Genomic DNA, 24,914 nt, shown 5'->3' with positions numbered 1-24,914 from the left:
CACTGCTGCCTCAAGCACCAACTTCTTCTTCTTTTTTTTAAAGAAATCGGCTCTTCTCCAAACTCAAACCTTCATTCTTTGCAACTCTCTAAATGAGATGGAGCCTTGCCTGGAGAGGCTGATGATAAAACAAAACGAGGAAGCAGCCCATCTCTCCATGGGGATGATAAGACAGCAGTTTTCTCAGAGGCTTCTGCATTTAAACAATCTGAATCCAGCTCAGGAAAAGTTAATTTACAATACCGTGATCTTCCTATGTGCAGTTCTGCATGCAGCTCCATGCAGAGCTGCACAGGTGCCTCAGATTTCTATTCTTTATAAACAGCTTTCTACTGATCTCACTTGGAATATCATGCAACTGAAAATAATCCTTATGTGTGCACGTGTGATTCGAGTGTGTGAGTGTGTGAGCCTGTGGAAGCATAAGGATGCAGGCATTGACATTCCAGTGCTGTCAGCGGGGTGAGGAGCTGCTATTCAAAGCAGATTATTTTCTCACACCACTGTCACTTTTAAAACAAGTTTCATTTTCTGGAGCCATTAGAAATAACAGCTAATTAATGGATTTGTTGGCTTCAAATCAGGTTTCCGCTCAAACTTCAGGGAGCTCAGGAGCTGGCACAGGTTTAGGGTCCTCTGCTCAGGGAGTCAAGCAAAAGCTGCCACTGACTGTTGTCTTCGGAAGCCACAGAGAAGTCAACAAGTCAGGTTTCCCTTGATTCTCTGGGCTGGAAATTGTGATTCCTACATTCCAATGGGCACAGGGCCCATGGGAACTCCATCCCACACCATGGAGAGGTTTGCTGGGCAAAGCCACCTGTGCTCAGACTGCAAGGTTTCAGAGTAACACAACTATAGAAAGCAGAGTGACAATGCCACTTCATGTGGATTTATATAAATCTGCTGCCTAGGAGGCCTTTCCTCTGTGCAGCTTGCAGGCTTGGCAGAGAAATAAATTACTGGAGATAATGGTTAGAGACAGTCAAAAGGGAAATAAGGACAGGAATTAAGTGAGATAAGGTGGCCCTTCATAGAGCAAAAGTCCTGTTTTACCATTTCCAGTCTCTGAATTGACTTGGAAAATCCTGCTCAGCATCCAGGTATCTCTCAGGAATGTTTCACTAATTAAACAATTGATTTCTGCTAAGTAATCTGGAAACTCCTGATGAGTGGGAAGAGAAAGTATGGAGAACTATTTAAAGAAAAATAATTTCTGGCAAGTTTTTGCAACATCATAGCAGCAAACAGAAGTGTGGTTAAAATCCATAGCTGACTTTCCAATCTGCCCAAAGCACTCTGAGCCTGCCTTATGAACAATTCCATATCTTAAACCTGGAGTGCTGTGGAAAACTGGTTCCAAGAGTGCCACGACTTAGTTCTACTGGGCAGAATTCCTGTATGTAGTGCTAAAAGTCATAGCTTGTTAAGGCAGTAACCAGTAACTGTCTTGGTGGCACTGCGAGTTAAAATGTAAATCAAGACAGAAAAGTCTTGATTATTGGTCAATTTGTTTCTTTCATGTATTATGCTGACCATCTCTGCAGTGATATTGTTTATAGGCAGTGGTAAATTAAAGTTCTATAATTAATAGCACAGAGTGGATAAAATAAGGCATATTTCAATTAAGGTACTTAATCCTGTCTGTATTAGGAGATTTAGGTGTTTGTCAGCATGGACAGTTTTAGGTGTGTTTGTATCATACAAAGGCATAGCAGAAACAGACTCCTTTATATTCATGAGGTAGTTTTTAGTCATTTCTAGGCAATATTCAAGCCCAAAAAAATGACTCGATGTCACCAAAGTACTTATTTTTAGCTTAGACATCTGCTTTTCTCGTGGAGGAGCAGCTGTGAGTTCAGTTTTCACCTGAATCACTGAAGGGGGTCCCTGCCTCCCTCTACCCTACCGAGACTGTCAGTGCTGGGAACTCCCTGAGCTTTACAGTGTGGATGTGACAAAGGGAACAGGAAGAGGCTGTAGGGAGAGATTTAAATAAAGAGGTGCAAGAGATGATCCTGGCAGCAGTGTCAAAAGTGTTGGAGCACGACTCCATTGCAGGCCCTGCACAGTCAGGAGCTGCAGGCCTCAGTTGTGAGAGCCGCGGAAGCGTCTGGGACGTCCAGAGGTGAAGCCTGAGCTGCCAGAAGGCATTTCACACTTGTCACTGGGCCAGAGACTACCCAGCAGCATGGCAGCAGCAGCAGCAGCAGCTTGGCCCACGGCCACGCAGGCCCTCACACAGGCCTCGGATGCTCTTCCTCCGGGATCGCTAATGAACTCCATGGGGTCTCGGCACTGGCTGTTACTGAGGGTGGCTGAGGCTCATCCGGCCAGGAAGCGCAGTGGCAGACACGTCTGCCCAGAGTGTCTGCAGGCCAGGGATGGCATGTTCTGTCAGATGGATGGTGTTAATTTCCAGAAGGCCTTGGTGGTCAATGCCCTGGGGACCAGGCAGTGCCAGCTGCCAGTTTGGCAGCAGACATGGGGGGCATGGGTGGAAACAGTTCACTCTTACCATGTGCTCTTGCCTTTTGGCCGCTGCCAGTGCAGCTCCTTATGCTTCTCTATGTTTGGCTCTTTCAGGTCATCAAGGATCCCCCTCCACCTCCACCAGCCCCGAAAGAGGTACAGTCTGATGGTTCTAATCTCATCACACTGCTTACATGGAGCCACTCCCGTGCTTCCCTGCACTCTGCGCATCCAGTACCCTTGTCTGGGTGCTGCTGAGAACGTGGTGGCCAAAGCCCAGGTCTCTGCTCTGTCTCAGCTCAGTGTGGCCTGAATTAAGGCCCATAGTGACAGAGACATTTAGAGCCTTTATCCCAAGATAGTTGGACATTGTTTTCCCGTTCTGCAGTGCGAGCAGAAAGATTGAATCACCCTTGTACAACATCTAAAGATTCATGTAGGACTTGAGCAGCATTTTCCCCCAGCTTTGGCATTCCAGACACTAAGAACCTTCACAAGGGAATTTCTCTCCCACCTAGGAGCAATAATGCACTGGTGGTGCACTCTGCTAGTGTTTGTGCCCCTTTCACACCCAACAGTGGCAAACTCAGTCTCTGTGAACTCCAGTGAAATATACTGAAAAGACATTTAGTGTGTGTGTGTAGGTATCTTTTTGAAGTAAATATCATCTGAATGTACTGACAGGAAGAAGAACAGGAGCCCTTGCCTACCAAGAAGTGGCCTACAGTGGATGCTTCCTACTACGGTGGAAGAGGAGTTGGGGGAATTAAGAGGATGGAGGTTGGTATAATCTGGTGATCACCCTCAAACCCGAGCTCTCTGAGGCTGCAAGTGTGGAAACAAAGACTGAAAGTGTACTGAAAATACAAGGCCATGATGTGTGCCTGTCTTCCCACTGGCATGAGCCCTGGAAAATTCTTTACCATATCGAGCAATTTTGACCTTGCCTCTGAAAGAACAGCTTTCAGTAGTTCCATTTGACTGGGACTTTTAATAGCTGCCTCAAGACATGCTCTTTCCATCAAGCTAATGAGAAAGAGAGAGTGAGAGCCTTTTCTGCATGTTTTGGAAGGAATTACAGCGAAACATAAGTCCCCCAAGTGTGGGCCAGCCAAATGCGCTGACAATGGTGACGCTGAGGAGAGGCTTGATCTCAGAGGGACTCGCAGCGACAACAGTGCCTGTCTTTGAAGAGACATGATAGCATCATGTTAATTAAAACAGAATGAAGAATGTGCATCCTTATGGGCACATCCTTATGGCAGGTTTTATAGTCAAGTCAGCCTCTATGGAATGTGCAAAGCAGTTTTTAACTGCAGTCCAGGAAGCTGTCTCTCTCTGAAACACCCACCTAGGCCATCCTGAGGTGTCCTGATGAAACTTTAAAGGTATTGGCCTAAGAATCAGTTTTGCTCTAGATCTTTTTAAATGCAGCATCAGAACATGCAAGTTTGAAGCTGTGTTGCTTATATGCATTTCCTTCAGCAGTTCAGAATTGCTAATTTAAAAGCTTCAGATTTCACAAAAAAACCATTTTGTGCAGTGTTTTTCAGAGGCAAACTAGCAAATGCTTTCCAACACAAAGAATTACAAGTCTGGATTTCTGAGGGGAGCCATGATAGGCTCCAGAAGGGGTTCCAGGGTTTAAGCCATTCCAGTCTGTAAATGGGATCTCACACAATGGAACAGAAACCTGACAGAAACCTCCTCAACACAAGTAAAATCAGGACCACACAGAAATGCATGTTCAGCCCATGGCAAAAATACAATGAGAACAGAACATTATGCTTAGGTTAGAAAAGCTTTTCATCTGTGGTAGGAATTTTGTGAAGGACTAAGGGCTAAAGATGTGAACCATCTGAAACTGGTGCCAGTGCAGTCACGGGACTTTGAAGGGCCCCCATTCTGTGGGGCTGTGGTGCTGTCCCTCTCTGGCACCCCAGAGCACTGACAGGTTTGGTTGGCATGCATGGTGAGTGACTCAGGGTTTGACTGGGGAGCTTCACCTCTGCCCTGCAGTGTCAGTGACAGGGGCTTGGGAAACGGGCTCAGTTCAGGCTGCTGGGAGAGCAGGACAGGCCTCACACCTCTCCCTGGCTCAGGAGAGCATGCAGGGCAGAGAAGAGAGAGAAAGCAAACACAGTCCCCAAAGGAGGTCATTCCTCACCTGGCAGTTAGAGGTGGTTTCTGTGCTGTGGCCAGCAACAAAACTGCTGCACTAGTCATGACATTTCTTCCCTGTTTGCAGTCTGTGTGGCAACACAGTTGTCTGGTTTTCACTGCTTCTCTGTCCTCTGTTCTTCTGCTGTTCCTCCAGCAACTTGATTGCTCTCGCAGCTTCCCTGCATGGAGAAAAGGAGTAGATGATCCAGCACCCTTCTCCTTACTGCTCCTATATTTCCTTTTGGGGCAGTTACCCATCCACTCCTGCCTTCCCCACTAGCTTCACTCCTCTGTGGCAGTCCCACAGCTTAGGCAGTGCTGTTTGCTCTTCTTGCTCTGTCTTTTGGTATTGCTTTAAAGTTTTGTGATGGCACTGCCAGACCCCACTCATTACAGTCAATACATTTTATGTCGAAATTGGATTGTCAGACTTCACCAATCCTGGTTTCCTCTGGGTGAAGTGGCTTTAATCCGAAGGAGAAGGTAATTTTATCAGTGAGGGATCCACCTTCTATCTCTAAGTGGTTTTAAGGGTGTTTAAAATACATTCTAACAACCATGTAACAACCACCATTGACCACAGTGAAAGACACAAGTGTTTGAGATTTTCCTTGCAGGCCAGATCATAGCAAATAGCATGATTATAGAAAGCCTTGCTGAAATAATCCAGGCCAGTTTCACGAAGGACTTTCGAACTCCTGCCATAGCTTTTATCTGTTCCTTATGGGCTGAGAGGGGAACAGCCTTGTCTAGGCTTGTTTCTTTGCTCAATACAGCAAACATACCTGCTCAGATCACTGTATGGTGCTTCCAGTCACAAGGTGAAATAGGATTCCTTCAGCAAGACAGATCATCTCGTAGAGGGAAGGTTTTCCCTGTATTTCTGCTGCAGAGTGCAGTGAGTACAGCCTTGTGGAAGTGGGATGCTGTATGCCCAACTGAGATAACACAGGTTTCCTTCTCTCTGAACTCTTTGTATGTATTTTATATACTTGCAGCAGTGATTAAAATACACATTGCTACATGTTCTACATGCACTTAGGCAGGTTAGACTACTCACCTGCATTTCTCCAGTATGTATGTTCCTGCAGAATAACGTGGAAATCTGAGCAGGTTCAAGGAGCTTCTGCTCAAATGTGCCCAAGCATCACCTTTGATCTACACTGGGGTTCTCAACAAACACTCTGGGTTAGGAAACCTGGCTGACAGAAATGTCAGCTCTGATCGGTGCCAGATTAAGGTCTGGTATTTTAGGATAAATCAGAACCGGAAATGAGATTTTTACATCCTTACTTAGAGAAGGCTTCCCAGATTCCCTTTCTCCTGTACAGCCGGTGTGAGGCATGGTGGAATTTTCTTTCAGAATTTTTCTTGATTTTTCACCACTGAGAGACTCATTTACAAATATATTTAACTAAGAATAATGAAGAGGTAATGTTTTCCTCAGTACCTCCCCTCCTGTTTATCCAGAACTTCTTCCAAATTTATCCCTCTGTTACTTGCAGCATTTCCCTGCCCTGTGCATGCAGTGCACTCACACCTGAACTCTGCCTTTCCTCAGGTGCGCTGGGGTGACAAAGGCTCCACGGAAGAAGGGGCCAGGTTGGAAAAAGCAAAGAATGCTGTGGTGAAACTCCCAGAAGAACCAGAAGAACCTTTTCACCCTAAACCACCTAAACCAAAGCCTACCTCACCAGCCATGCAGCAGAAGTGGTACACGCCAATCAAGGTAATCTTTTCAGTCCTTGGTATGATTTAGTATAAAGGCTGGATTCTGTCTGTCTTGCCAGCCTTACGCAGGCTGAACTGTACAGTATTTTCCAAGTGTTCCCATTCAAGTGTGATGTGCTATTCTCAAAGGGAACACCTACTCAGCATGAATGGCAGGAGCAGTTTTTAGCCCTAAATGCAGTACTTGATCATTACTGCCACATTCTGTTTGCCTTCCCCCAGAAAGGGACATATTGTACAGTGAGAGCATTAAAATCTATGAGGGCTTCCTTGGCATTTGGTTTATCTCAAAGTAGAGCTAATTAAGCCCAAAACTACACAATTTATAGCTGTTAACACTAAGTTTTAAACACGCATACTCATTACAAACCAAGAAAAGCAAAAAATTACATAAAACAACGTAATGGAAGAAATCTGACGGAAAGTGAATCGTTTTTCCTGGCTCATAATAACAGTGCCCTGAGTCACCTGCAAACCCGTCACAAGCGCTTCTGACATACTGAGGGTGGGTCTGTAAATACCTTGCTTTAAGAGGTAAGAGCAGAGGACACACAGGTGTAGCAGGGAGCAGGGATACTTCTGTCTTCCCAACTCCCTGTCAGTCCTTTCTGACCCCCAGCAAGCCTGAAGCCATGTTGTCCAGACACACGGGCAAGCCCTGGAACCACCCTGACTCGCAGCAGAGCTGGTGTGTGTCCTGCCCAACAGGGCCTGAGTATGTGCTGTAAAACAAGCACACACACGTGGGATAAACTCTATATGGACATGTGGCAATCAAGTCCAAGCCATGGCAGACCGAGCACAACTCCTAGATGGCTCCGAGCAGGGAGCAGGTGCGTTAGGCGAGTGCCCTTCCTGGCATTCCAGGTGGGCAGGAGCAGCACCGCAGCGTGCTGTGGGTGACGCAGCCCGGGCTTACACTGTGCTGACCTGGCTGTGTCCTTGGTGTCCCTGGGATCCCTGTGGCCAGTCCCGGTGCAGGTGAGGTGTGCTCCCCGCTGACAGACGCCCGTGCTGTCTCCGCAGGGCCGGCTTGACGCGCTGTGGGCGCTGCTGCGGCGGCAGTACGACAGAGTCTCGCTGATGCGGCCCCAGCAAGGAGACGAGGTTGGTGTGCGGCGCGGGGTGGGCAAGGGACGGCTGGGCTGGGCAGCTCTGGGCACGGCAAGAGAGAGACAAAAGTGTGGCACTGCAGAAAGTAACACACTGGGCAATCACTGCAGTGAGAGGTGCATCACACTGGCCTGGAGACGCGGCACCAATGCAGATCTCCCAAAGGCAGAGGGAATGGTGGTGGGAGCTGGAAAACAGCAACACAGCCCACACCTCGTGCAGGGTAATAACTCTGTGCAGACACCCAAATCTCTCTCAGAACCAGCTGGCTGTAAGAGCAGAGGCTGCCTATCAGCATGCTAAAACTGGATCAAATTTATGTGACACCGGTAACATCCATGCAAGTTGCTTCCTGGAGGTTTGCACTTCCCTACCAAAGGCACCTTTCACAGAACAAAAGGTGAGGAAATGTGTTTCTCAGACCATCCTTTCTCCTGAGACACTCGTGACCCCAGAAAAAGAGGCCTCCCCCAAAGGCTGCTCTGATGGGGATGCAGAGCTGCTGTTTGCACCTTTGATAGTGAAGTGAGGCCAGATTGGGTATTTCTGATGGCTGGTCCTTAGAAGAGTATCACTTTGAATGTCAGCAGTTATCTTGGGGACTGATTGATCACCAAGGCATTTCACATCTCCTGGGATCACTCAGCTTGCTGGTTGTGGCACCTGGGAAGAGCCACAGGAACAAATGCTTCCCTTTAAATGGGATGGCAAGAGATCACAATCACAAGTACCACAGAGCACAAATGTGCAGGAACCTTGTTTATGCAACATACAACATAAAGATGACATAAAAGAATGAGAGGGGTTAAGGGGGAGGAGTTACCTGTGGTAGAATGGGAGGTAATGAGAATTTTGATTATTTTCCTGGTATGAAGTTCAGTGCTGTTGTAAAGGAAGAAAAGGTGAGAATTAATTAAGACAACTGGTGGAAGCAGCAGAATGGCCAAGTGTTAGCATTCTTACCTTGGCTAGTTATTCACTGTATACATGAAGGATGCGTGTGACATGGAGCAGCATTAACAACAGCGAATCTACACACCAAATACCTGGCACAATACAGTTTAACAGGTAAACTCAATGTAAACAGGAACACAGCAGAAGTGGTGCCTGAAAAGGCTAAAAAAAGTGTCAGTCGGGCCCTGTTTTGGGGATTTCTGACCCTAAAAGGCAGGGAATTACTGTAAGGATTGCCTTTAGAGAAGGCTTTGCTGAGCCATTGTGCAGTCAGACACCTGACTTCTCTGGGCCTGACAGGAGGAACACTGGCTAGCACCTTGGTTTGTGGAAAGCAGAGAGACAGCTCTTAGAAAAAGGAGTGGGATTTGTACTAACCAAATGGTGGGTCGGGTGTGACCTGTGGCACTGCAAGAGTGCCATTTCTGTCTGCATGGTGTTGAGTATCTTAGGGAAAAAATGACATATTTTTCCTTGTTCCTAGGGTGCTGAGTAGGGATGCCATGGTGCACCCCTGAGTTTGTGTCAGTGCATGTGTGTGCTCGGCGAGACACGCAACACTTACCTTGGAAACAGCAGCCATGGAGTTGTTCTGTTTAATCTTCCTTCTTTTGCTGTTGAAGAACTCAGTACTTGCATTTGTAGAAGAATTCATTGCTGAATTTGAGTCCTTGATCAAGCAGTTGCAATTTAGGCATGAAGTATCAAAGCAGAGCAAGCTGTTCCTGCCTCCCTGTCCTGTCCCACTGGTGCCACGTGCCCGGCAGTGCCGAGGGTGGCTCGGAGCTGCTCCGGGAGGCTCTGATGGTGGCTGAAGTCCTCCGAGCCACGCTGTTGGAGGCAGGCACGGCACAGGTGCGAGCGGGCAGGTTGTGGGCACAGCTGTGGCGGGCCCGGCGCCGTGGGAGCGCGGGCGGCGGCAGCTGCAGGAGCGCGTGGGGCAGGTCGGGGCGGCGCGGGGCCCGGGGGCCCCAACACCAAAGGTAGCGCGGGGTGGACACAGCTGCGCTCCCCAGCTCGCCTCAGGCACAAACACAGATCCAATGCAGGCTGCCTGTGCTGGGGCTGAGGACACGCAGCCACTTCAGAGACAGCTGCACGCCGCGGCAGCTGCCGCCGAGCTCCCGGCGAGGCACAGGGACAGCAGGTACGGAGCGAGGTCCCCACAAACTGCCTCCATTAAGCCACCAATGCTTTTGAAGGGCTCCCATCAAACAGAGCGAGTCCGCAGCAGGAGATTTCGGCTGCAGAGCCATGTGTTGTTTTCTGCACTAACAAGGTAATTTATAAATGATGCATTACCCTGCGTCCATGCTCCTAGCTAGACTTTCTTCTTTTTTTTATTAAAGGGGCAAAGAAGACTAAGCCACAGCAGTTTGGGGTACTCTCATAAACCAGTTCAGTGTCTAGGGGTCTGTACCGAACCCCACTTCCCAGGAGTCTAGGGCTGCCTGGGAACACAGCCTCATGCAGAGTCACAGCATCAGCCCCAGGGTTCTGGTCTTTCCTCTAAATCCTTGTGTTTATTTTCCAACTCATAGTTTAGCACCAAAAGGTGATCAGGGTTCTGGATTCTTTGAGCTTGTCGCAATACGATGGTGGCTGAGACTCTGATCCTGTGCACATTTATGCACACAAATGTCTTTTAAGTCCACAAATAGCCTGTGGCAGTTGTAGTGAAGATTTTGCCCTATCAGGGTGCAAATAGGTGCAACGGGTAAAAAGGGAGAAAGGATTATAGCTCATTCTAAAAGAATCAGAATAGAGCAGAAGTGCAGAATGCTTTCAGCTGGTACTTTCATGTACAAAACAGCCTATTAAAAAGGAAAACACTCGTACTTGTTTTTAGTTTTAAGCCTATTAGTATTTGCTTTAAAGGTTCTTTGCAATTAATGGGTTCAGAGTTAACACAAACATCTGTTTAAACTGTTACTTTTTGAGCATCTCTGCATTACACAAAAGCATTATATTCTGCATGGTGACTGCCACCAGCACTACCTGCAGTGTGAGAGACACTGACAGTGCTGAGTCCTCTGAGGTGGGGCCATGTCACCAGTTAGCTTTGTGGTTCTTCTGCACTTCCTCCTCTAGTTTCCTTTTTAATCACTGCAAAATGGTGAAATGCACAGAGAAATAACAAGTTATCTTAGTATGTTCATATCAAGTAATCTCGGAGAAAGATTACTGTACCTGCTTACAGGTAGTGCACTTCCTAGACTGAAAATCTAAGTGCCCCAGCAGTAACCGATGTTACAGTGGAAGAATCAGCTCACTTCTTGTTCAGAGGTAGTTTGGTGGTGTGTATTCAGGGAAAAGGGGAAATTATTATGCTCAAGAAATTGTCGACTGAGGGTTTTAAAAAAGAAACTTCAGTAGCACTTAGCCAAGTCAATGTTTACATTGGATCTTCTAAATTGCTGCAATTGCAAGGAAATGCAAAACTAAGTATGAGAAGGAAGCTGGAGCACCACTTTCCCTTAAATGTTTCCTGCTAAAATATTGCCACTGCCATTTGTTAAGTGGTTATTTGTTTGTATAGACTAGAGAGCTTAACCGGCACAAAAATGTCTCTTAAACTTCCAGAATAGACCTGTATTACTGTTAAAATTCTTCAATTCACAGTTAGAGCAAGTGGAGGAAAGCACCTGTAAGAGTATTCCTTTCTGTCTGCCCTGTTCAGCCAGAGTTCAGGATTGGTCCCCAGCACAAAGTGATGCATCCTGCTGAGTGAAGCACTGCACTAAATACCAGAAAATATTTGTCCTGTGGCCTCCCTAAAGGAAAAAAGTCCTCCTTTGTGGAAGACACACCTGCCCCTTTAGTTAAAATAGTGACTGACAGGCAAGAGATTAACACAGTTATCAATCCTGAATTTACCAGAGTTCTGTTGTGCTGAAAGGCCAAAAGAAGCCTGGATCTGAACCCTGTGGATAGCAGTGCTTCCTCCAGAGGGATGCTCCTGGTCAGTGGAATCATGGCCTCACCCTGTGACCTGGGCTGCGGCTGCCCTCAGGAGGGTCCGTCCTGGTGGCCTCATAGGTGCTCATCCCGGCAGGAGTGGCTCTTCTCATAGAAGCTGGGTTTGCTGTCAGTCAGTGGAAGTGGGAGGGACCATCCTGCTGAAGAGAGGATGTTGTGCTGGTGTCAGGAAAAACAGGGATATTTTCCAAACTACATAGGCAGCTGCTCTTGGCACTGCCTTTCTTGGTGCAGATGAGTCTGCTGCTCTCTTTAAAGGAGCCTTCGGGACTCATCCCTCTGTGAACACTGGTAGGAGTGAGAGGAGGAACAAACAAAGCTGCTGGTCAGTTCTGAGGCCGTGGCAGCACAAGGTGGTGCCCACGGAGAAAGGAACATCAGTGCTGGCTGGAACATGGACGCGCCAAAGCTGTCACACACCTTCCTGCCACTGCACGGGCAGTGCAGCCCCCCAGGCTGAGCTAAAGGAGACCTTTCTGTGGGCAGGGCAGGGGCTGGTAATCACGGTGTGTTTCACTGCGCAGGAGTCACAGGGAACAAACATTTTATTTCTTAATTCCTCATAACACCCTTTTTGTGGAGCGGGCTGCAGGAGAGACTGATACACCAGGCCTGTGCCCCTACCCAGATTATTCCTCCCCGTGAACTGCCAAGGCAGGGCAGCTGTCCGAGCGGCTGGCTGGGATTCGGGAATGGCTGCTGAGCTAATCTCCAGGCTTTGCAGATGAAGGAGGCAGCAGATAACAGGATTAAAGTTTCCCGACCCGGGGTTTTCACAGCCTGAGATGCGGGTGGAGGGGGAGACAGAATGACTTCTGTCATTAATCTTAATTGATTGCCAAGAGGTTTTTAATCTGGGTTATTAATTAGGAAGGTCCTTAACACACTGTCTACATATCAACATGAGATGCTCTTTTGGGACTTGGGGGACATATGGCCTATCTATATTTACATTCACACAATTTACACATACATACATCGCTGTATGGGCAACCGCTCACACGGATACACTCACACGGAGAGCCGGGAAGTGTTTGCATTCACACGCTCCTCAGCGAAATGCGGTGGAAATGAAAAAACACCTCGCGCAGGGGTTACAGTCCCACGCAATGAACACGCATACCTCTGCTTATGTTCATACGTATATTAATCCAGACCAATTCTATGTGCCATTTATCTAGATTAGCATTCAAATGGCAATCTTGGGTTTGCAGATTTAAGTGAGAGGTCCCAGCGCTTCCAGAGTGACCTGGGTTGTTTTGAAAGGTTCAAACTGTGGTTCGACGGCCATTTGGGGGAGATCAATACAAACACTTGATAAAACAGGGACAGGTGATGATGGAAGTAAGTGACCAGAGCCAGAGAGGCTCTGGGATGGGAGACAGTGACAGAATGAGGTGAACAGAACTAGGCTGGTTTTCTGAGACTTCACCAGGCTCTCTGCTCCTCTAACCAACAGCAAAAGCATGTGAAAACACCTTGGAAATACTATTTTTAGAAAGCAAGTTTCTGTATCACCTGGCAGGTGTGGTGTCACCTGCCAGAGCTGTGGCAGCCCCAAGCTCACCCACTCACTCAGGGTGAGCTGGAGTTCAGAGGATGCTCAGATGTGCCCACCCAGACCCTCCCTGTCCCAAATGGGGACTCAAGAGCCTGCAAGCAGTTGCACACGTTAGTCCTTTTGTGCGTGCACATTTTCTCATCAGCTTTAATACAACCTTAGCCAAAAGAAGGCGGGCTGTTCCCTTACAGCTCTTCAAAAGCTGGGAAGGACCACAGCACACATGCTGCTGGATGTGACAGCTACATAGCAGGGGCAGACAGTGGGGAGAGAAAGAAGAGCGCTCAAAAATTATATTTATTGCTTCTGATCTTTTTACTGTAGTCCTGTAATTCAAAGTTATTTTTGTTCTGAAATCAGTTTTTGCATGCCTAAGTCCGTTCTGAACTATGGATCCATAAAGCCTTAACAAAAAGCCCTGAACATTTTAGTTGTTGACATTTTAAACTGGCTGAGTCTTACTCCGCCAGAACATTTCTTGACTGCTGAGCTTTCATGTGTTCTGTCACAGCCTCCTGTATTTTAAACGCAGGCTCCAAGGAAGTTAGTGCAATTAGCAGTGATTGAGTTCCTAGTGCTACTGTCACTGAGAGTCTGTGGGTGCGCACGGGTCTGTCCCTGCCCAGTCACTCCAAAATGAATTCTGTAACCGGTTGTGACTGGTGGGCAAACGCTACATGAGATCAGTTCAGGTGGGCTCAGCTCCCTGCCAGGCTCCAGCCGCAGCTGGACAGGTGAGCGGGACAGGAGGAGCAGTGTCCCTGACCCGCCGACTCGGATGGGGAACACGACCCTTGGGATGGGAACACAAGCCTCTGGATGGGTGACACAGCCCTCCTCGGACAGCGCTTCCCCGCCATGGCACTGCAGGTGCTCTGAGGCTCAGGATTGCTCTTTCTTAGATCATGGTTATTGCTCATACACATTTCTGTCTGCACTTCTCTCCCACGGTCTTGTTCTGTTTTTATTGCTTAGTCCAGCAAGCCAAACCCTGCAACTTAAATCAGTTTGATCCAGTGAAAAAGGATTAGATTTCCTTGGAGCTCATTATCACATTTTTCCCCTGAAACAAGAAGTTCTTTACTGGTGTGAAATATGAGTTTCCTTGCTGGATGCAAACTATGACTGTCTGAGCAGAGGTTAAGTGCAGGTGCAAAGCACACAGGAGCTCATAGCACGTTTTGTATCTTTCTGTGCCCAAGGAGATGGATGATATTTTATTTTACATTACAGTTGAACATAAAACCTGCTAAAATCTGGAATGGCTGTAAAATGATGGACAGGTACCTTTGGGAAGCAAGTATGATCCAGAAGAAAGTTGATTATTTAGGGCTGAACATTTTGAGCAGAGCCCAAGGGCCTGCTCTTGGGGAGCTGCATCCCTTACATTTTGGTGAGCAGAGTACAACAGCCTCGCATTTTCCCTTGAAAGAAAGGAAAAGCCACAAATTTTTCCTTTCTGCTCCTGGCAGCTGCTTTTTGGTGTACAGGCATTTAAAAGCTGCAAAACCTACCAAGCTGAAATGTGGTTTATCCTCCCTTTTTCCCTCCAGATTCATGATATGCCTTCCCATCCAACTTTCCCCTTAAAGTTCTGGGCTGGTCTCTGCAGACCTGACCCTGGGGGGAGCAGGCCCAAGTGTATCTGCTCCACACTGCTCCCGGTCAGAGCCAAATCTATAACCAGCACAGAGCCATGGAGCTTGGAACAGCACTTTATACCAGGTGATGTTAAATTCCTGCCAAGTATAACCTGTTTTACCAAAGGAAAGCCCATTTTGCAGTGCTGGACAAATATTACAGCTGTGGTGCACACTGCAAGGGAAATCCTGTGTTGGGATTTTTAAAGGTTGTGAGTGGTTTGGGTCACAAGTGTTAAGGTCTTCCTGAAATTGACTTTTAATATATTTCAATAGTCCAAAAGAAAGTAAACTGAAGGAACTCCTCCTCTTTCCATAAATTTATATTTCCTATGCTGATTGTAATTAAAGCCCTTTCCTTCCAAGTGAGCCACATGCCCAGATGGCATTCTGTGAATGCTTTGAGGCACGCTCAGGGTGTGTTTGATGTCAGTCCTTCCTGATTTATAAACCCATAAATTCTCTGCTTAGGGAAAGAAAAGTAATATTAGGCTTCGACTCAAAGACGTCAGGAGAAAATCAGTGTCCTGTATCCCTCCAGCAGCAGGGAGGACATGCCTTCCCACTGGGCCACGGCCAAACATCCCTAAATGCAGCATGTCCTCTTGGCAGAGCAAGTGGGGCTCTCCTGAGAGACGGGGGGACTGAGGCACATGGACAGAGACACTGTGAATCCCAAGTAATGAAACAAAGGAGAGAGATGCCCCTGGTGAGCCCTGAACACCAGATGGGAACAGAGAGCCATCGATCCAGGGGTTCATATTCCATTTTTATGGCATGAAAACTGGAGAGTGAGACTCTAATATTAGAGACAAGGGCATTTGGTGCAAAAGAAATGCAACATAAAACAGTTTTGCTCCCATAAGTCCATTCTCATTTGTCCTGGAGCTTCAGGCGCAGAGATTTCACCTCCACACACAGACAAAACTCAAGCTATGTCAGATCTTAACACCAGCCCAGAATGACCCACACAAACCCACCTGTATTTATATATGGCATGCACTTCTTAAGTTAGAAACTCATGGCATGGAGGGCATTATTCCTGAGATGGCTCTGAATAATAGTTTTATTAGTGACTGCTTCACCTACTGCCTTAGGGCTAAGCCAAATGCCTCCAGGCCTCCTTGGAGACAAGATGGTGGCACCATCCATGAGCCAGGAGAAACACTGAAATTACTGATAACCTGGTGTTTCCAGTGCATGCTCAGGTACAGTATTTTCTGTGCTTCTGTCAAATGCTGCTGTCACTGGAGGTGGCCTGAAAGGCCACTTTGGCGGTAATGGAATGGCTGGTAGGAGGGACCATGCTCTGGGTCACTGCCACTCCTGAACCAGGGCCCGTCTCCCACCTGTGGCTCTCGGCCTGAGTGCCCTCAGAGCCTGCAGTCAGGCACCTTCCCGAGCACCCTCATGCCGGGGACCCTGTTCCTGCAGAACCCACGTGTGCAGGGGCGGAAGGAACAGGAGATGACACCACACACGTGTGAGGGTGACCTGACCTGCTCACACTTGTGATGCAGTGACACTGGCTGGTGAGGGAGGAAGGGCTGGGCTTCCTTAGGCACCAGGGCTCAGGTCTGTCGGTACCTGTGTAAGTTCAGCCATATGCACCCACAGTTCCCGAGGCTGATATTTTCAGACGTGCTACGCAGGTCTATTTTAAGGGTTCTTCCTGCTGTAAGTCTGTGATGAGCATTAGAGCTTTAAAGCACTGCTCTGGGAAGCTATTATCTGTAGGTATTAATTATTGAACACTATACCTTCTGGAAAAGTTGTTTCATCACTGGAAAGTGACCTTGCTAGAAGAGGCAGAGGGAAAGAGAGACGTATGGTGCCTCCTGAGAGCAAGTGGAGTGATGCGTGGCAAGAGGAGACACTAAAGATTTATTGTCTGTGGCAAAAGAAACACAGATCTCCGCTTGTGCAGTAAGTGTTTTTGACATCATACGCCGTAAAGAGTGATTGGATGCTGTAGTTAAAAAGTGTTTCACTGAAGGGAAATAATAGACATTTTCACAGTGCTGTGTCTATTAAGCGTCCGACTGCGTGGCCACGCAGCTGAGCTGGCCCTGAGAACTCCAGTGTCGGAATTCAGCCAGTTCTGAGCTAAAAGGAGCTGGATAATCCTGAGAGAGGACACCAAGAATTTATCTGTCTTGAAAGAGGATCCCTTTTGACCTTGGTGATGGCTGGTGCAGGTTCTTACTGCCTCACATCACACCACCGGAGAAGTCTAACATCAGCACTGTTAGGAAGCCTGGCACGGCAATTCCATTTATTAACCTGGGCCCGGCCTTTCCCCTGGAATTTCTCCTTTTTCCCAGCTGTTAGTGCAGCACTGCACTTGTCTCCCTGTGACACTGCTGGTTGGAGTTCTTGCATTGCTCAGGCAGCTTCAATGGTTTAAAACCTCCAATATAAAAAGGAGTTGGGTTTAAAATAAAAGCTAGGGGAAAGCCAGCACCCAGGCTCACTTCTCACTCTATGGACGCCTCTGCCAGGCTGGAGAGCGAGGCGTTGTGGCCAGAGAGCTCCTCGATAAATCATCATTAGGTACACGTGCAAATACAGCAGCCAGGCCCAGGCGCACAATTAGGCACCTAATTATGTTGAAAATGCAATTGCACAGTTAGCTACAATGGCCACACGGCCTTGGGAGCTGCCTGGGGCCTGTCCCGGCCCAGAAAGGCGCCGGAATGGCACCTCTGGGAAGTGCCCTGTGAGGGGGGAAGGTGTTCAAGAGTCTGCCACGGTCTGTCTGGGCACAGCCTCTACTTGGGCTGCTTCTCCTGCCCAGGGGAGTGACAGGGATGGAGGGGACAGCACAGAGCATAGGTGTGGGACCCTCATCCAGCTCGGAATGAGAGGAGACAGGCCACAGCACAGATGTGTTATTTCCTTCCCTTTCCGCTGTGGCTTCTTTCTGCAAGGCAAAGAGGGGAACACCCAGCCAAGTGGGATCCGCGATTCAGCTGACAGTGTGACTGTGTGACTGTAACTGCACCAAGGCCGATTCCAAAGGAAAATGCAGTTTAAAATAACATTGTCACTGTTACAGAGACAGCATTTTCTGTATGAAAATGTCTGATCTGGGAGTGTTGTCAATGCCATGATCCAGGTGGGGCTGGACTCTCTGGCCACTGCTTGGCGTGACACGATTCCCACAGGCAGGGACCACACGTGAGTAATAGTGTGTGACCTGTGGGCTGAGGCTGGGGAGTAGGGACACAGCTTTAGCCTTTCCCATTTATCCTGCACAGGTGAGGGGCCATCACAGGCTTTATTTCTGTTTACCTCTGCCAAGAGTTTTCAACCTGCATTTTAAAACCTGAGCTGAGGACAGCCAAGTGAAGAGCCCAATTCCCAGTCAGGAAAACCGAATTACATTTGTCCTGTGCCTGTTCAGCATCCTACAACCCATTTCCATTGTTCTCAGCCTTGTCAGGACTTATTCAAACCATCACACCTCTCAGTAAGTGCTTGGGCCGTCCCGCACAGGCACAGCGTTAGCACAGCTCTTACTGCCACGTCTCCAGGTGTGGGCAGGATGGCAGAGCCACTCTGCTTCACCTAAGGCACAGTTTTAGAAGCTGGGAAGGCTGAACACAGTCTGTTTGCCTGTTGCCAAGAGCGACAAGTGGGCAAGCACTGGTATGTAACCTTGCTGGGGACAGGGAGCACCTGGGAGGGGCTCTGGGGCCAAAGGCACACAGCCCACCTAAGGGACAGCAGGACCACCGGAACTGCCAAGTGACGCGCTCGCTGAATGACTGAATCAGTTCAGAGAGGAAAAAGCTGGATAGTTAAGGCTGAGTGTGTGTCCATTTCTGTGCAGACACAAACCCACACTTGCCTGTAGGGAGAGGACAAGGGCCCTGAACATGCAGAGTGCTCCGAGATGGGTCCCAGCAGGTCCCTGTCCCCATCCCTGTCCCTGTCAGCCACAGGGTCACTCCAGGGCAGAGTCGGAGACACGGGAGATCCTGCCAGCACCGGGGGATGTGCTTAAAGCATTCAAGAGCTGAACAGCTATTGCATTTAAACTGCCAATGTCCTGTGCCAGCAGTCCTGTGCACTGCCTTCCTAGGCTGCCCGTTGCCTGCCTTTCATGGGATTCTCCCAAGTCCAAACCTGCCCTTTAGTTCCCTGACCCAAGTACTTTAACTTTGCCCTTTGGTGGGGACCAGATGTTGAGCCAGATGGGGGAGTGTGAGAATCATTTTGCCTGTGTTTAGGAATATATATATATACATAGATACACACATATACACACCACACACATATTTGTATTCCCCTCCCTTATAATCCTTGAAATACAGTATTGTGAAAATCAGAACTTTTTTCTCCTACTGCATTTTGTTTAATGCTCAGGTAATACAGTTGTTTTTAATGACAGCAGTACAGTAGTTAGTCTTGCTCATTTTATTAAGCACCCTGAATAAGCAAGAAGTAGCCCTTAACATAAAGCAGTCCTTCTTTTTAATGCTATGGTGATTCCTCTGAAGGAAGTTGAAGGAATTCCTCACTTGGAATTGAAAACTTATGCTAGAAGTCTGAATAATACTTGTTGCAGAGAACTTACTAGCCAAGGAGTGAAGGTACATTCTCCCCCCCTTCCCCCTTTTTTCTAAACACTGTAATATCATAGAACTACTAAAATTACTGCAGTTTTTTAGTTTAAAAATGCATGTAATTAATTTGTACAAGCTGAGGTGTTACTTAAAGGAACTTTGTCTACTTCAGGGGATCTTAATTAGGTTTATTCTGTGAACACAATAAACCCAGGATTTCTGCATGGATTTAGGAGGAGAGGTTGCCTGGGCCTCATTTCCATCCATTTTCACCCTGCCTGCCATGGTCAGGCCACCAGCTGAGAGGAGTCTGCATTTCATTCTTGTGCTCACCATCAGTACTAAATGCTAAGAAAAGACATTATTTTGCTTAGGAAAATCCAACGTTTCACATTTTTCCCAATTTCTTGCCTACATTTCCAAAGAACGGGTCCATGTCCCAGAATCCCACCAAAAAATCCAACAGTTCTTCTGGTTCTCATGGGCACCAGTCAGAAACTGTATTTGGAAAAGCCAGTTTGGCTGCACTTTGATCTAGACTGTGTAGGTGCAAACACAGGGTTCCCTGGGTTACAGATGCACCTGCACCTTTCAGCTCTTGCATCCCTCTCTCCTCCTCAGGATTCCCCATCATTTGTTACCATCCCTATGACAGAGGAGGAGCCAGGTACTGTATTTTCTGATTGTCACTACCAAGTCTGCAGTGATTTATTCCTATAGGCTCTAACTGAATTAAAATCTTAATTAAGCTTATGCCACTTTTTTCTTCATTTTAATTAGGTACAGCCAAATCACTTGTCTGGGGGAAGGAGAAAGAAAAAGATAAAGAGCAGAAACACTTTATTCTGCTCTGTACTTGTGGTAGCGAAGCCGTGGTGAGAATGTCCTCCCAAAGAGGTACCACAGGGGAGGACGGGTGACACAGGGAGGACAGTGCTGTGGCACAGGAACCTCAGCTGTTCACAGAAATACTTTCCTTGAGTGTGTCCTGGTGTCATTCCACACCGGGCTTCTACAGTCCTTACTTCAGTTGAAGACACGAGGAGATGACACATTGCAGAAGTGAGTTTTTGATGCAGTCAGGTTGGAAAACCTCTAAGACCGTTGAGCCAGCTGCTCCCCCGGCACTGCCAGGGCCACCCATGTTCCAAAGTGCCACATCCACAGACCTCTGAACACTCCATGGAGAAGCACTGCTGCTCCATCCTGCTCGTGTTCCACCCACAGCAAACCTTACACAGATTACAGGCTTTGCCCCGAACAAATTGGAGGGTTGTACTAAGCTCTCCTAAAATACCGTGTGCTGCCATCAGCGAAGTGTAAGTCTCTCCTTTTAGCAGTGGAGGGATTTTTGTTTGCTCTTCTTTCCATGTTACCCATTCCTTTTGCCTCAGCCAGCCTGTCCACAGGCCACAGCTCTGCAGAAGTGCAAGCTGGCTCTTTGTGGGGAGACCCTGGCTGAGCTCCTGGCTCCTCTGCAGGGTGGAAGCTTGCCTTTCACCCGCTGTTCCATGGCACCCGTGGCAGGGGAGTGGCCATCCCTGCCAGCTTCCCTGGTCAGCAGGGGAATGCACTTCCACTGGGAAAGCTGCTATGGCAGGGCTGGCGGGCGGAGGCTTTCCAAGGGCTTCAGGGGTTGGGAAGCGTTTCAGGGGGACCTGGGGACTCTTTGTGCTTCTGTGAATCTCCTGCTCAACATTTACATGTTGACATTTTCTACTTAAGGGGCCTTTGGCATCTCTGGCATTAATTTATAATGCTGTGGTAGTGGGGCTGGAGCACTGCAGGAGCAGCCTTTACTTTAGGAAGACTTTGCTCAGTCGGGAATCAGTGCAGAGACTGATCACATTCCAGCTGCTCCTGCTGGGTTTTGGTTTCTTGGATTTTTAATTTTTTTTCTGATTGTTTGGCTAGATTCTGCAAGTGCATCTCCTCACTGTATTTCCCAGTATCTTTACATATCACACGTTCTAATGGAGTGTTACATGATACTGGCAGGATTCTGTGCACCTCCCTGTGTGAACTGAGCCTCAGGAAAAAAGGGCTTGAATTTGTGTACTTGTTTGCCAGATGTACTTCACAGACTCTGAAACTTCCCTTGGTTCGTGCAAAGGTGTTTTACACAAGCAAAGTGGGGCTTAAAAGGGCCATTTATGTCAGCAAGGCTTTGCACAGGCAAAGGACAGACCAGCTGGATTAAATTCTATTACAGCTGGTACAAGGCCCCTTACAACATGCCTGGGTCATTTAAAAATTTTAGAAATCATTTAGCTTCAATCAGCCCTTCACTAACTGCAGTTAAATGCATGCAGCCATTTGAGGACAGTTCACAAAGCTATTTTTACTCATTTAACTACACCTGTTTGAAAATATAATTTGAAATATGCAACTAATTACAATAATTGCACCTATGATTCATTTTTGCCAGAGAATTTTTGTTTAGAAGTTTCTAATTCACCAGTGCAGGCTTTAGTTCCGTTATGGTTTCAACTCCAAGGAGCTGACATCCCCATCAGTGAGAGGATTTAGGAAAGGCACCGTTCTACCCATGTTATAATTAAATTCAGGTTCAGTCTGTGTGGCTGCAGCTTTGGAAGATAATTGTGCACACCTCATTGCTTTTTACTCCTGAATGTTGCTGTGGTCATTTACCAGGTAATTCCAGAGACAAGGTCTGAAGTACCCGAGATTTCATAAAGTTTAAAACATCCACACCTAGCACGAGGATGCCGGGGCATCGCCTCCCCCGTCCCAGACAGTGAATCCAGCAGTCACGGAAAAGCCCCAAACCCGGGGGAGCAGGTCCCCGGGCAGCGCATGGCTCAGTTCTGTGTACAACAAACATGGCGTCGCCATGGCAACCGCCCCGAAATTCGGTTTTATATAGCAGTGACAAACCCCGCCGCCTTTCCCAAAGTCACCATTTAGCACGGCATTCTCACACCTCACCTCCATGTAACCATTCCGTGCCATTTCCCTGCTCTCACACAGGGATCTGTGTGGGGGCTGTTCCTTTCCTCTGACCAGTCAAACTGATCTGTACCTCCTGCCTCAAGCTTGGAACACACTAGGTGGGATAATTCTGATCTCTTTCAAATCCCTTAGATCTCTTGTCCCCTCCTCCTGCTCACCTTGCCAAGTGTCTCCTCAGGCAGGAGGCAGGAGCCAGCCTGGAGTGAGGCTCCCAGTGGCAGTGTGGGGGGTCTGCTGTGCCCACACACCTGGCCAGCTGAGCCAGGGCTCTCTAGCAGAGCGCAGCTCACCAGGTGAGGGGGTACAGCTCCTTTGGGGAAGGACAGCTCTGGCCCAGTGCAGCCAGGGATTCTGGGAGCAGCCCCGGCCCTGCTCCAGGCTCTGGGAATGCCCTCGAGCACACTGCTCCTGGTAGCGCTGTCCCCCAGCCCAGGCGGATATGAAATAGTGGGAAGCATGTTCCTTCACGTTTCAGCACTGCAGGATGGGTCCCTGTCCTGCCATGGCGGGCCCCTGCTGGGCAGTGCCCCCCTGGCAGGGAAATGCACCCCTGGCAGTGCCGTGCCCAAGTGTGTGCCCACCCCAGCCAAGCCTTCCATGCTTCCACAGTGAGGAGCAAACCCCATGTAAACCCAGCTGGGAGGGGATGGACCTAAACATGCCACATGCTGCTCCTTTTCCACTTGCATCAGTGCAGCTTTTCAGGAGGGGCCACTTCAAGTATTACCCAAGTATTCAAGACCAATTCCTAAATTAAGTGCACGGGCTTCCTTAATTCCAAAGCTCACAACTTCCATTATCACCTCTACCAGGCCATGTGCAGCCCTGGCCAGCTTTATCCATGCCCTAAACAAGAACCAGATGTTCCCTCTCTCCATAGCTCCTCTCATTTATTCCCCATTCTGAGATTGCCCTCAAGTGTGCTGCTCCCCGCCTGGTAAAAATCTACAGAAACCCAGAAGCTTTGGATAATGAAGCAAACATATTTTTGTGGTGTGGGCAATTTTTTTTTCAGTCTGGTGCTAGTTTTTAAATATAAAGTATAGCATATGTTTAACACAGAACATATGGAAAGAAAGAAAAAGCAAATCTTGAATTCCAAGTATCATATTCTTAGTGGAAAAGACTCTACAGCGTGAAAGTGGTCATTCAGAATGAAACAAAAAAACCCCCCACTTATTATATATAAATATTTATAAACCTAATTGCGAGTAGGAGAGTTTGCTCAGTCTGGGCAGTGTCCAGGCACACACACACAGGTGAGCCCTCCTTTGAGAGGGATGTGTTTGAGCACCAAGGGTGCTCAGCTCAGGGCACTGCTCAGCCCCTCTGCCAGGAGCTCCTGTGCTCCTTCCCTGATGTTAGGTTAGGCTGGGTAAGGCACATTATTTTTCTTGACAGACTGACACTGCACCGATTTAATTAATTTTTAAGCCAGATAGTTCACTTCTAAATTCTTAGCAGACAGTTCTGTTCAGTGTAAGAACTCTTCCATTTGTATTTCTGTCTGCTCTTGTATTTTGTACCTGCCTGCGTAGGACACATCGATCCAAACTGTCAGCTGAGAGAACGCACAAACCTTTCTCTTGGGTTCAAGGGAACTGGTCTCAAACCACAAATACAGTAAAGTGAGCTTTTAATTCACAATCTCTTACATCCTCAGACCCCACTGGGACCTCAGAGCAGTTCGGTTCTTGGCGCAGGAACGGCTGCAAATGCGCCCCTCTCCCTTTAGTGACGGAGAATCCCTGAGAGGCTGTTTCACACCCAAGGTTTTCCAGCAGGTTTTACCCAAATAGAAGGCAAATGGGTAACCCAGCACGGCCACCCTGCATCCCTCCTGCCTCCAGTGCTCACAGACCCTCAGTGCTCTCTGACAGCCCACGGCACTGCTCGGGCCCCACCCGGCCCCAGTGGAAACACGGGGCAATGCAAAGCCCAGCGCTGACCCCAAACTGTTCCCAGACTGCAGCCAATGCTGCTCTCGAGTCCTGGCAGTTTGTCTCTCCTCCAGAACACAAGGATGGGGAGTGCTGATTTGAATGCCACAACAGGTATTTATTTCTCTCTTATTTAGAGAGAAAGCTCCAGAAAGGACTCGGCAGGTCTCCTCAGCAGCAGCAGCAGGGAGGGACCCCAGTGCAGGTCGGTGCTCCCCTGTGCCACCAGTGCCAGCAGCACACAGGCAGCTCCAGGTGCCATCCTTACTGACTCTGCCTCCTTTCCCGTTTTTCTGTTCCCTCTCCTTTTGTGTGCAGTCCCAGATAGCTGCCAGTCACTTGGCCGGGCTGGCTCACAGAAGGTGCAGCAGGCACAGATGGCACTAATGCATAAATGTGATCTAGCAAAGGGATGCCAACACCAACCCCCAACAGGTTCCAAGGAACTGCAGTGCACTTACAGGGATACGAGGGTTGGCAAGGTGAAAGCTGAGATTTGCAGGAGCTCACTATTCCCAAATCGACAACAGAATCCTACAACAAATGAGCAGATTTATTTATTAGCTTAGAAAATGCACTTAATGGCACAATCTCTGGGCATGTGTGTAACAAAGCCTCTCCAAACCCCCCACTCGTTATATAAATTATCCTGAGCAAAGGAAAGAAGGGAGAAGGGGAAAGGTGGGAACTGAAAACAAGGACAAACCAAGGAGCATGTACCCACTCCTGGGTTTTACGGGAGAGGTCCTAAAGAGAAACACGGGCAGCACAGAGGGGTTGGCAGTCAAAGGATCTGGACAGCGTCTAGAAGCGATGGAGC

At 48.1% G+C, this 24,914-nt stretch overlaps 1 protein-coding gene and 1 long non-coding RNA gene across 9 annotated transcripts in view; one reads left to right on the top strand and one right to left on the bottom strand.

The window, feature by feature from the left end:
• LOC113983075 overlaps positions 1 to 24,914 on the bottom strand; it is a 230,161-nt gene that overhangs the window by 5,141 nt on the left and 200,106 nt on the right. Inside the window, exons 7-10 of one of the 2 annotated variants that reach the window (XR_005565292.1) lie at positions 8,996 to 11,549; positions 8,300 to 8,358; positions 7,294 to 7,518; positions 4,637 to 4,811 (exon numbers count right to left, since the gene is read on the bottom strand). This is a non-coding gene — a long non-coding RNA (uncharacterized LOC113983075). Of the gene's footprint in view, positions 1 to 4,636; positions 4,812 to 7,293; positions 7,519 to 8,299; positions 11,550 to 24,914 lie in introns of both variants that reach the window. The other variant, XR_005565293.1, reaches the window with a different exon arrangement.
• Positions 1 to 24,914, top strand: part of ANTXR2 (ANTXR cell adhesion molecule 2) — an 82,926-nt gene that overhangs the window by 47,124 nt on the left and 10,888 nt on the right. For 2 of the 7 annotated variants that reach the window (XM_039385939.1, XM_039385941.1), the window contains exons 13-17: positions 2,584 to 2,625; positions 3,154 to 3,249; positions 6,194 to 6,361; positions 7,390 to 7,470; positions 7,736 to 8,888. In XM_039385939.1, the coding sequence (XP_039241873.1) occupies positions 2,584 to 2,625; positions 3,154 to 3,249; positions 6,194 to 6,361; positions 7,390 to 7,470; positions 7,736 to 8,005 (657 nt within the window). In that variant the 3' untranslated portion in view covers positions 8,006 to 8,888. Of the gene's footprint in view, positions 1 to 2,583; positions 2,626 to 3,153; positions 3,250 to 6,193; positions 6,362 to 7,389; positions 7,471 to 7,735; positions 8,889 to 8,915; positions 9,093 to 19,961; positions 20,100 to 24,914 lie in introns of those variants that run through there. The other 5 variants (XM_027711848.2, XM_027711847.2, XM_027711846.2 and 2 more) reach the window with 4 other exon arrangements.

The sequence above is a fragment of the Pipra filicauda genome, unplaced genomic scaffold (genome assembly GCF_003945595.2).
Source record: "Pipra filicauda isolate LSUMZ 115617 unplaced genomic scaffold, ASM394559v2 scaffold451_size532456_pilon, whole genome shotgun sequence".
Classification (NCBI taxonomy): Eukaryota; Metazoa; Chordata; class Aves; order Passeriformes; family Pipridae; genus Pipra; species Pipra filicauda.
This window is presented reverse-complemented; position numbering and strand designations above follow the sequence as displayed.